The sequence below is a fragment of the Hibiscus syriacus genome, unplaced genomic scaffold, assembly GCF_006381635.1.
Source record: "Hibiscus syriacus cultivar Baekdansim isolate YM2019G1 unplaced genomic scaffold, ASM638163v2 tig00110257_pilon, whole genome shotgun sequence".
Classification (NCBI taxonomy): domain Eukaryota; kingdom Viridiplantae; phylum Streptophyta; class Magnoliopsida; order Malvales; family Malvaceae; genus Hibiscus; species Hibiscus syriacus.
The window spans coordinates 470,393-482,072 of record NW_024062648.1 but is presented as its reverse complement, the minus strand read 5'-3'; the positions used below and the strand labels follow the sequence as shown (position 1 = coordinate 482,072).

The window sequence follows — 11,680 nt, the reverse complement described above, 5'->3', positions numbered from 1 at the left end:
GAATGTGATCTATATTCGATTTTCGAGTCAAATTTTATTTACCTCTACTTATATCTGATCTATATTCAAAGATGAGTACAAGAATATGATTTTCCAAGTGAAAATGTTATCATGTACTTGTGTGCCTCAAAAGTACAGATTTGGCTATATATAGAGGTGTTTAATGAGTTGAGCAGTTTACGAGCTGTTTGAACTCAATTCAGTCAAAATTTGGTCAAAGTTTGACTTGAGTTGACTCGTAGGTTTGTTTATGAGATTTTGGGGGTCCTTGGATGCATAAAAAAATTAGGGCCCTTAATTAGAGATTTAAATTATAGTTTGCATTTGTGTCTTCGATCACATTCTATTTTTCGTTATTGCAGACATAACAGATGATATTGTGTCACTGCAAGTATCATGGTTCTAAATTTTTAACAACACATGATATTTTGGGCATAACAGTTATGAATATCACGATTTTGGAAGATGTCGTTGCCACTATGTTGAACCTATTTTGATATAACAATTTCAAGGCTAAATGCTTTTAGACTTGATTGAATTTGTTTAAAGTTGTCAAAAATAATACAAAGTTCATTAAACAAAAATTTGAACACAAAAACAGTTTTCTGAGTAAGCGGAACCGATATTGTTCTTACAATATCGATACCGCATGAACAATATCGTTATTGTTCTTGAAGTATTGGTACAAAAGGTAAGAGATGTATTGATACTCTCAAGGAAGTACTGATATTACCTGTTGTTTTCAAAGGTGTTCAGATTACAATAGGAAATTTTGATACTGATACTACTTTACAGTAGTATCGATACAATGAACCCGAGTACCAATACTCTTGCAACCCAACAGTCATTAACAACTATTTCATTTAAAAGTTATTAGGAAAATATCGGTACTCCTACCCGAGTACCGATAATCCCTGTTTTAGGTAGTTTTATTTTGCTGCAATTAAACCCCCAATGATTAGAAATGACTACAAACTCATTTTAACATATAAAAATAATTTGAGGATACTTGAAGCATGTTACAACACATATCCAAGCAATCCATATCAAGAGAAAAACTATTTCAATCTTATTTTCTTTTCTCTTGCATATAGTGTGTGTTTTGTAAGCTCAATTGTGTAAACACCTACCTTATGAGGCCTTCTTGTTTACAATCTTTTTATCGTTTTGTAAAAGAAATTTGATTCTATCTTAGCCATTGAAAAAATAATGATTTATAAGGGATACTCTTGAGCCTAGAAAAGAAAGAATAAATCAGTGAATTTGTTAAAAATTCTTAGTGTGGAGCTAAGGTAGTGGATGTAGACTTCATTGAGAAAGTTGAACCACTCTAAATCTAAAACTTGTGCATTTTTTTATCCTTTCTCTCCACATCTCCATTTTTTTCATTTGACCAATTCACCCCTTCTTGACTAAATTCGGTTGTTCAAAAGGCTTCAAAAATCTTAACACACTACATAATGGTCGTTGTTGTGGTTGCAGACTATTATTTAAGTAGTTGTTTCTAATAACAAATGTTGACAAAAATAAATTTTAAGGGCAGCTTCATAACAATAAGTTTTGAAAAAATTGATCCCTAATAACAAATATTAAAAATAAGTAAATTTTAATAGTATGCTCATAATACCAAATATTAAAAAAATACTGAAAAAATTGGACTCACAATAATAACAAATACGTATTAAAAAAATTAAATTTTAAAAGTATATACCTAATAACAAATATGGATTATTTAATTCTATATTTCTTATATTCTTCCTTTTTTTATGAATAACACATTACCTAAACTATTCATAATCTTCCTAAATTTGTATATTTGAATTAGTTATACTTTTTTAATACTCTATGATAATTGTAAGATAATATCTATTTAAAAAAATTAACTATTGACAATACACATACCATATAAATATAGCTACTCAAACCCGAGATTTCTAGAGAAAACGTCACTCTCTTCTACAATTGAAGTTGTTTAATGGATTCTGAATTAACTATACTTAATACATTCAAAATCAAATTCTCTAATAATATCAATCGAGTTAAGATCAAATAAACCTACAAAACACCCTTTATCTAATTTTCTTCAAATTTTACATTCAAATGTGAATCTCACATATCCCCAAACTCTAAAATTTAAAATTGATTCTTGGTTTTTCTTAATTCTATATCACACTAATTTCCATAATTAAATGCACCACAAATAACTTGACTTCTAATTCATAAAAAGGGAAAGCAATCAAGGATTGGACAGGATATGGTTTCTGGGAAATAATGTAAAGAAAGATTTAAGGAAAGTATTCAGACATTAATTCACTGAGATTTGTTCAATGTCTTAAAATCAATCTGTCAATTGGAGATCATGGAGCAATTAATGGCATGAATTTCAATCGATTCAGAGGCTATAAATCTCTTCATTTTTATCTCGATTCTACATCAAAAGCATAAACAGTTTTGAATCAATCGGAATGATGAAGAAATCGATTTTACTAACCAATTTAATCTCTGCTTTGCTTGTTCTTGTTGCTGCTCAAGTCCATGGGTTTGAGCCCTTCGATTTTGAATCTGAATTCCCACGGGATTTTGAAGCTTCCAAATTTACTTCTGAACCCCAATATTTTCCCGAAACAAATTTTGATGAACCTTCTTTGCTTTCACAATCTGAGTTTCCTTGGGATTTTCAAGAAACCCAATTTTCTGGATCCGAACGTCCTTACGATTCATCAGAAATCCTAAATTTTCCCGAGAAAACTTCTCCGTTTTCCGATAATGAATTTCCCAAAGAATTTGAATACCCCGAAGAGTCTTTCGAATATGGAACAGATGCACGCCGTAAAATCAAATCACCTCCCCCATCTCCTTCTCCACCGCCATCAGAAACACTACCTCCGTCGCCGTCGCCGTCAGTTCCAGAAGACACATGTGTTCACAAGTGCGGGCAGAAATGCCTCAAGGAATTCTTTCCCCCCCTTCGCAAAATATGCCTCAAATTCTGCAAGAAGAAATGTTTGCTCAGTCACTCAGTTCTGATCTACAAATGCACCAGTCGTTGTGCAGAAACCATGCCCAGAATCTTCAGATCCGGTAAAGAACATTGTTTATTCAGAATCGATTTTCATTTTTTTATAAGAAAACTAATCTTTTTGCTTTGCTTTTTTTTCTTGCAGACTTGAAGAAAGCAGGTGGATATGTCGAATACTGCTACAAGAACTGCATTGCGAAATTCTAATATCTTTATAAATACTAATATATTCTGGGTGGAAGAAATAAATCATCATTTTGAAGAGTAAATCAGATCACAAATTCATATTTGTATATCGAAATTCATACATTTTAAGTTGTATTTCCGAATTTTTTATCTGAAAAATAAAACTGATTTGAATTATTGATATCTTAGTCTATAAATAACACGAATGTTTATATTAGCTCATATTGTATGAATCTTCGATATGGATATCAGTTTATTTGGTATGGATATTAAACTTACGGTGTATTGATACCAAATGATTAATATTGATACCAAATCCCAAAAAATCTAAAATTTTATTTAAAAAATGAACAATATCGATACTAGTTAATATTAATAATTAAACCTACAAAATTCAGTTTCTTAATGGAAATATCATCTAAACCCCTCCCAAACTTATAATTAAGGCCCTGGATGATAGTTGAAGCTTGTGAGCAGGGATGACATACGAGTATAATTTTATGTGAAATTGGAGCGGGGATGGGTATAAGTTTAATGGGTAGTGGGCAGGTGTGGGTGTAAGAAATCATACTTGTCATGAGCACTAGGTAGGTGATGGGTTTGAGACCTTATATGTCCTGTGCCCGCCCACTAACTACTCACCATATAAATTTTGGATCATTATGAATTTAGGTATAATTTTAGAAATTATTTTGTAAATCGTAAGATTTTTATAGGACATGACTTGTAATATGTGAGGTTACTGCCATACAGGTATGGGTGGATACGAGATGTGTTGTGAGTATCCAATTGAGTAGTGTTTGTGGGATGAATTTTAGAATGTAGCTGCATGGGTGGGTTTGGATTTAAAAAAATTTCCCGTCGTTACTGGTGAGTAAGTGGTGAACACGAAAATAATAGGTGGGTATGGAGATGGGAAAAGGTATTTGCTCCCACAGTGAAGATCTAGATTTTTTTTGAGAGTTGACACACATATATTAATAATATAAATTTTTTATATCTAGGTGAACACGATAAAATTTTAGCGTGGACGCTATGAAATTTTAAGGTAGACACACATATATTAATAAAAAAATTAAATTTTAAAGAATAAAATTCGAATTTGAGGAAATGAGAGCTTTAAGGGTTCAAAACCTTTCGAAAATCTTCCACCAAGCTTATCCTCGAAAATGGAGTTCAAAAGATACTTTCTAAATTTGAACATAGTCTTACCTTGATGTATAGAGCGAAAATGGTGGTCAAGATAGAACCTTTGAATGATGAAACTTGTTAGAGAAGATGGAGAATAATAGAGGAGGAGATAAATGAGAGAAAGGGAAAAGGTTCTATCATGAAATGATGGAAAATTAAATTGTATTACCCAAAGGTCGAGTTCATTCATTGTCAGGGATAATTCGTTATCCCAACCAAATATTTTGGATTCAGTTCGTCTCAGTACATGCGATTACACAATCAGTCTTCTCAATGAGAAGTTAATCAATTAAAACAACAGTTGACTGAATTGGATGAAAATTTTACTCAAATGAAAGCCGATGTTGAAGTTAGAGAAGCATGGAAAGAAACGAAAGAAGCAAAGAGAGAAGCAGTATATCAGAAAAAAATATGAAGAACTTTAAAATCAACTTGAAGGTATGAAGCAGATGATGCAGTAGAACAAAGCGCAGAATTCACCATCCTATGTGATTGTTTAGAGTCATGCTTTGTTTATTATAATGAACAATGTTGACCTACATTTCATTTCGCTTTGATGCTTGTAAACTTTGATTTATTATTGTTTTAAAATATTTTTATTTAATTCGAATTGTAGTTAAATTTCTAGGATTTTATTATTGAATATTGTTACAGGTTAAATTTGGGTAATACAAAGTAGGAAAATGCATTTGGAAATCAGTTTTAACTAGCAATGTTTTAGGATGAAAAATGCCACTAATGGAATATACATTCGCGGCATTTGTGAGGACCAATGTCACTATATACATAGTAATTAGTGGCTTTTGAAGCAAAAAATGCCACTAGATATCACAAAATATAGCGGTGTTTAGGAGAACAAACACCACTAAATAAAGGTAATTTGCATCATTAGACCATAAACGCCACTATATATCATGACAATTAGTTGCGTTTATATCCAAAATGTCGCTAAGTAACCTAATCTTTTGTGGCGTTTAGTATCCACAAACACCACTATATATCATGACAATTAGCGGCGTTTGTTTCTAAAACGCCGCTATATAACCTAACATTTTGCGGCGTTTTTTTAACATAAAACTCCGCTAACAGTTGCGACACTTGTTCTTGCGTATTACGTTGGGAGGGCTTTTAGCGGCACTTTAAAATGCCGCTATAGACCTGTTCTGTTGTTGGCCATTCACCAATTACATGTGGTGATCTTATGTTGGGTGATGCACCCTACTAGAAAACATGCTTGGTTCTCACTATGTTTCTCCTATAGATGCTAAGGGGATATTGCACTGTCCCATCTCTCTGGTATATTCTGACGTACTTATTTGGAGCGGTCATTCCTCCGGCTCTTATTCGGTTCGAAACGGGTACAAATGGCTTAAATACGAGAGCACACCTCAAGTCCGACTGTTCGGGTGGCGAGCAGTGCATGAACCAGTTCCCAGTTTTGGCGCATGACTTGAGCATATAATGGATTCGTTCAATGTGGTCAGACTCACAGCTTTCCGGGATCTTCTTTGTAGGTTCATTTCTAATGTAATAGCTTATGAAGCTAAGTTCGGTTAAAATGGAGGAATGGCTAAAATTTTATAAAAAAAAATCATAGATTTGGTAACTCATTCATAAAAAAGGAAGCAATCAAGGATTGGATAGGATATGATTTCTGGGATATCATGTAGAGATAGATTTAAGGAAAGTATTGAGATATTAATTCACTGAGATTTGTTCAATCTCTTAAAATCAACCTGTCAATTAGAGATCATGGAGCAATTAATGGCATGAATTTCAATCGATTCAAAGGCTATAAATCTCCTCATTTTTTTATCTCGATCCTACATCAAAAGCTTAAACAGTTTTGAATCAATCGCAACAATGAAGAAATCAATTTTACTAACAAATTTAGTCTCTGCTATGCTTGTTCTTGTTTTTTTTTTTTTTGTAAAAATGTTACTTCGTATTTGAATTCACAAAATACAAAGTACACCCCAAAGGCCTCATTAAAAAAACCCCTAAATCCATATGGGGGAAAAGAGTGAATCTTGGGGTGGACTAGAATATACAGACGAGACCTATTTTCTCAATAAACAAGCCGTAATCTACGGCACTTAAACAACCCCTTGAATGATATACAAAAGAGTACACACACCCTTACAATGACAAACCCTGAAGGAGCCTCCAAACCAAAGAACAAATCAGCAAGGTTCTAACAAGGAAACTGGACACAATACCACTGTTCCAAAGAACGAAACACCAAACAAGGATGCTAAAACAGCAAAAAGGTGGATGAACAAACAAGGAACACGACGCTAATACATAAGAAAAACAAATGAAGTTAGAAACCAGCTAACACCATGCAGACGATTAGCAACCACAGATGGGAAGGCACTCGGCAGAATTGGCAGCATAAACCCACCGAATAGAAATAAAATGTCGCCAGAGATGTCAGCCCGGACTAACGAACCCGAGCATCAGCACAAAGCAATCCAATTCAATGACCAAAATCTTCATGAGGAGCCGTCAATACAGCATCTTGAAAACAACTTCCAAAACAAGGACCAGAAAGACAACACTGATACAAACGAACAGCAGGAAACTATCACAATACAGCAGCATCATCCAAGAACAAGTTTCGGAAAACAGAAAACTGGGAGCCTGTCAAACAGCACCGAGGATCTCCATTACCTTACACCATTAACGATCGCTTCTGGATTACGAACGAAATCAGTCACCACTGGAATTAACCTCGGCCACTGGTAATGAACCCAAACCCCTATCTACAGCAACGCGTGATTGAAGATTTGGTCAGCCGAATACGAGTAGCCTTTAAATCTAGATTTGTTTCTATGAATCCAAATTATCCAAATGAAACCAAAAATCCCGATGCGCCAAATCCCCCTCACTCTTTGCCTAATTTTCTGAGCAAACCAGACCTCTAACAATTGCTTGACATTCATAGGAAACACTAAGTTAACATTCCACACACTGCACCATCGTTGCCAAGCTCTCCACACAACAGCGTAAAGACAAAGAACGTGGTTAACCGCTTCCGGCTCAAGATTGCAAAACAAACACAAACACCGATCATTACAAATAATACCTCTTTTCACCAGCTCAAGCATAACCGGCAGTCTAAGGTGCACTGCTCTCCACACAAAGGCGGAAACTTTAGGCGGAACAAATTTATACCAAACCAGTCCCCAAACTGGATCAGCCAAAGTGCCTTGGGAAGCCACTATAGAACAGAATGCTTTAGGAATATATTGACCATCCTGTGTTCCAGACCAAATTACTGAGTCAGGACATTGATGCACACTAACCGCTCTATTCAGAACAAGTCTAAACTCATTCCATAATGGAATTTCCCATTCGAATAATCTTCTTCTGAGATCAATTCTCCAAGCCCATCTACCCTGAATCCAACATCCAAAATCCTTGATCTTTCCGCATTTTTTAACTGCTATACTATAGATTCTTGGAAAAGAGATTTTTAGGGAGGTTTTTTCTATCCAAAAATCTGACCAGAAATCAATCTTATTCCTGTTGCCCATAACACATCTAAAATCCGAGAGAAAGGCAAAGTCCCCCGACCCATTTGGATTGACAATATTGCGCCATACCCAAGAATATTTTCAACAACTATCTGCTTTAGGAACTGTCTTCTTGATCATAATTATACTTGGCTACTACGATCTTCCTCCATAAGCTATCCTCCTCCATACTGAACCTCCAAATCCATTTGTTAAACAAGGAACGATTTCTAGTTTTAACATCGAAAATACCTGATTTCGGTCTACACAAATATTCCCACTTAATCCAATGGATACACCTATCCGACTTGCCATTCCAGACAAAATTCGCTATGCATCTATTAATCTTGTCCGCAATAGACTTAAGCAAAGAGAAAATGGACATGTAATAAACAGGCAGATTAACGAGTACAGATTGAATAAGAGTTAACCTCCCACCAAATGAAAACAATTTACCTTTCCAACTTTGTAGCTGGCTTGTTACTTTGTCTAAGATGGGATTCCATAGAGACAAAGAATTCTTCTTGTGGCCACGAGGCAACCCCAAATAAGTCGATGGAAGCTCAGCCAAACCACAAAGAATCGAATCTACCCAGATTCTCACTCTACTTTCTTCCACATTGAAGCCAAATATCTTAGTTTCTCCCATGTTCAACTTCAACCCAGCAGCCACTTCAAATATTTTTAGTACCCGTTTAAAATTCAAAATTGACAAAGGATTTGGAGCAGAAAAAATCAGCAAGTCGTCAGCAAATTGGATATGAGATAAAATAAAGCCCCCAACCCCAACTTCCACTCCACAACAAAGCCCCAAATCCGACGCCTTCTTTATCAAGCCACTTAGCGCCTCACCTACAATGTTAAAAAGTAGCGGCGAAAGCGGGCAACCTTGTCTAAGGCCTCTCTTGATTGAAAAACTACTTGACGGGCAGCCATTAACCAGGACAGCGATAGAAGGGGTAGAAATAAAACAGCGAACCCAATTTCTTCATCTTTTGCCGAACCCCATTTTCTTAAGAATCAAGTTTAAGAACTGCCAATCAACCGTATCATAAGCTTAGGGATGGCAAAAAAACCCGAACCCGACGGGGAAAATCGAAAACCGAATTAAACGGGTCGAGTTCGGGGATGATAAACGGGGACGGGGACGGGAAAACCCATTTATTTTAAACGGGGACAGGGACGGGGACGGATTTGGTAATCCCCGCCCCGATTACCCGCCCCGATACCCGACCCGATAAATATTAAAAATAATTATATATATATATATATATATATATATATATAATATTAATAAATTTAATTTAAATAAAAAATATATATTTATATATTTAATTTAAATATATATATATATACCCGGCCCGATTCTCGACCCAATACCCGACCCAATACCCGGCCCAATACCCGTTTAAATAACCGTTTATGCTAAACGAGGATACCCGTTTCCCCGCGGTTTTCCCCGATTACCCGACGGGGATCCCCGTTTAAATCCCCGCGATTTTTTAAACGGGGACGGGTACCGGTTTTTTAAATGGGGACGGGTACCGGTTTTTTAAACGGGGACGAGGACGGGGGGACCAATACCCGGCTCGAACCCGGCCCGTTGCCATCCCTACATAAGCTCTACTAAAATCAGCCTTAATCAGCACTCCTTCTTTCTTACTTTTCAACAGTCCGTCAATTACTTCATTAGCAATTAGACTATAGTCGGCAATTAGCTTTCCACGAATGAAAGCGAATTGATTTTCTTCAATCACGTCAATGATGCAACTACCCAACCTCCTCGCCAAAACGCGAGAAATGATCTTATACAAACTGCCCACCAAGGAAATTGGTCTGAAATCATCAGGAGAAATGGCTTCAGCTTTCTTCGGGATAAGCGCAATGAAAGATTTGTTAAAGGAGAGATCTTCTACTTTGCCCCAATAGAAATCCTCCATAAACTTCATAACTTCTCCTTTAATATATTGCCAAAATTTCTTAAAAAAATCCAAACTGAAGCCGTCAGGACCTGGCGCCCTTGTGTCGTCAGAAGACTTTATGGCATGCCAAACTTCATCTTCCGAAAATGGACACTCAATGAACCTTCTGGTAACAGCGGTTAATCTCTTTAGTGGGACGTCGAATTTCTTGAGAGGAATAGTGTTCACCAAATTATAACCAGCAGAGAAATAATTAACAAACGCATGTTTAATACCAGCCTGATTTTTGAATAGCGAATTCTGAAATTTCAGTTTTGAAATCTAGTTCTTACGACCTCTAGCAACAGCTGAAAGATGGAAAAATTTAGTATTTTTATCACGTTCTTTGAACCACCTAAGCCTTGATTTTTAAAGCCAATCTCGTTCATCCTTCCTCACTACAGCCCACAATCTCGCTTTCAACGTGGACAGCTCCAACTGAAAATGGGGATTGCATGGATCCGACAACCAACTATCTTCTAACGCTTCAATCCTTTTACCAAGCTCTTCCGCTGACTCAGGATTCAGCTCTCTAAATTCCAACTCTCTATCCTTTGTCAAATTCTTGGCCAACAATAACAGATTATTGATCCCTATACCTTTATTAACCACGCATAAGTCATTAATTCTTTTCACCAAAATAGAGTCATACGCCCAAGAATTGAACCATTTGAAAGGTCTGGAAACCTTATTTGATCTTTTTTCTTTAAGAACAATTGGCTTGTGGTAAGATAATCCCCTGGGCAGAGAAAATTGTACCAATTGAGGCAACATGTTGTAAATTTCAGTAGAAATCAAGAATCTGTCAAGTCTGCTTGCTATTGCATTCCCGCCACCCCTGAACCAAGTAAACGAACTGCCTATGTTAGGCACCTCAACCAGATCGCAAGCAAAAATAAATTCTTCAAAAATCCTCGATGCAGACGCATAATCATGGGCACCTATTCTTTCAGATTGCCATCTAACAGAATTAAAGTCACCTCCTACTATCACCGGAATACACCAACTAGAGATGATAGACTTCAATGTCTCAAAGAACTCTCTACGTTCTCCTTGCGAATTCGGACCGTAAACATTAATAACACCTATTTCCTTGTTTGCTGAAACAAGTTTCCCTTTAATAGCTATGAATCTCCTCTGAATTAGCGAACAACTAACCTCTAGCAATTTTCTGTCCCAAAGAGAAACCAACCCACCCGAAGCCCCTTCAGCAGGCGCAAACACAAAATCCATTATTTTCTATTCAACCTTCTCAACAGAGTTCCGTTCAACTCAGATACCTTCAACTCCTGGAGCAATATTAAATTCGCCTTGCTTGATTCGATCACCCTTTGAACTTCTCTAATTTTTTCCGATTTTCTTAGACCCCTTACATTCCATGATAAAAACGATAAACTGGATATCATGAAGAAGAAACACCCACAAGAAACGGCACAGATAGTAAGCAGCAAAGAGCCACACTAACCCAATTTATCGATCTCTTCCAATCTCTTCAGCACATCCCTTCTCGGACCCGAGAAATCCACCCCCAAAACTTCTGCAACAGCTAAAGTATTCACTGCTTCTATATTTTCGTTCTCTTTGCCCGTCCCATGCTCTCCTTCAATGGAGCATTTTTGCTTCCTTCTTCTACTAGAAGTCTGACTTTTAGCACGACCGTTTGCGCCTTATCTTCTTGCTCAGACTATTATGGGCTTTAGGACTACACCGATTCGCCCCAATCGGAACTGAATTTGGAACAATATCATGTAAGGCATTTGAAGAATCACCTCCTTAGGGAAATCCCATCACTGAGTTCACGATTT

At 36.3% G+C, this 11,680-nt stretch overlaps 3 protein-coding genes across 3 annotated transcripts; 1 reads left to right on the top strand and 2 right to left on the bottom strand.

The window, feature by feature from the left end:
• Positions 1-2,468: 2,468 nt before the first annotated feature.
• On the top strand, positions 2,469-3,254 carry LOC120115052. Its single transcript, XM_039135822.1, has 2 exons — positions 2,469-3,081; positions 3,165-3,254. Exons 1-2 carry the CDS (start codon positions 2,469-2,471, stop codon positions 3,224-3,226), a joined length of 675 nt encoding a protein of 224 aa, XP_038991753.1. The 3' UTR covers positions 3,227-3,254.
• A 3,907-nt stretch (positions 3,255-7,161) lies between these two features.
• LOC120115051 lies at positions 7,162-7,935 on the bottom strand. The gene has a single exon (XM_039135821.1). The coding sequence runs from the start codon at positions 7,933-7,935 to the stop codon at positions 7,162-7,164; it is 774 nt and encodes a 257-aa protein (XP_038991752.1).
• Positions 7,936-8,032: 97 nt separating this feature from the next.
• On the bottom strand, positions 8,033-11,108 carry LOC120115050. The gene is made up of 3 exons (XM_039135820.1): positions 10,275-11,108; positions 9,578-10,115; positions 8,033-8,766 (listed from the first exon to the last, which is right to left on the bottom strand). Exons 1-3 carry the CDS (start codon positions 11,106-11,108, stop codon positions 8,033-8,035), a joined length of 2,106 nt encoding a protein of 701 aa, XP_038991751.1.
• Between the last annotated feature and the right edge of the window lie 572 nt (positions 11,109-11,680).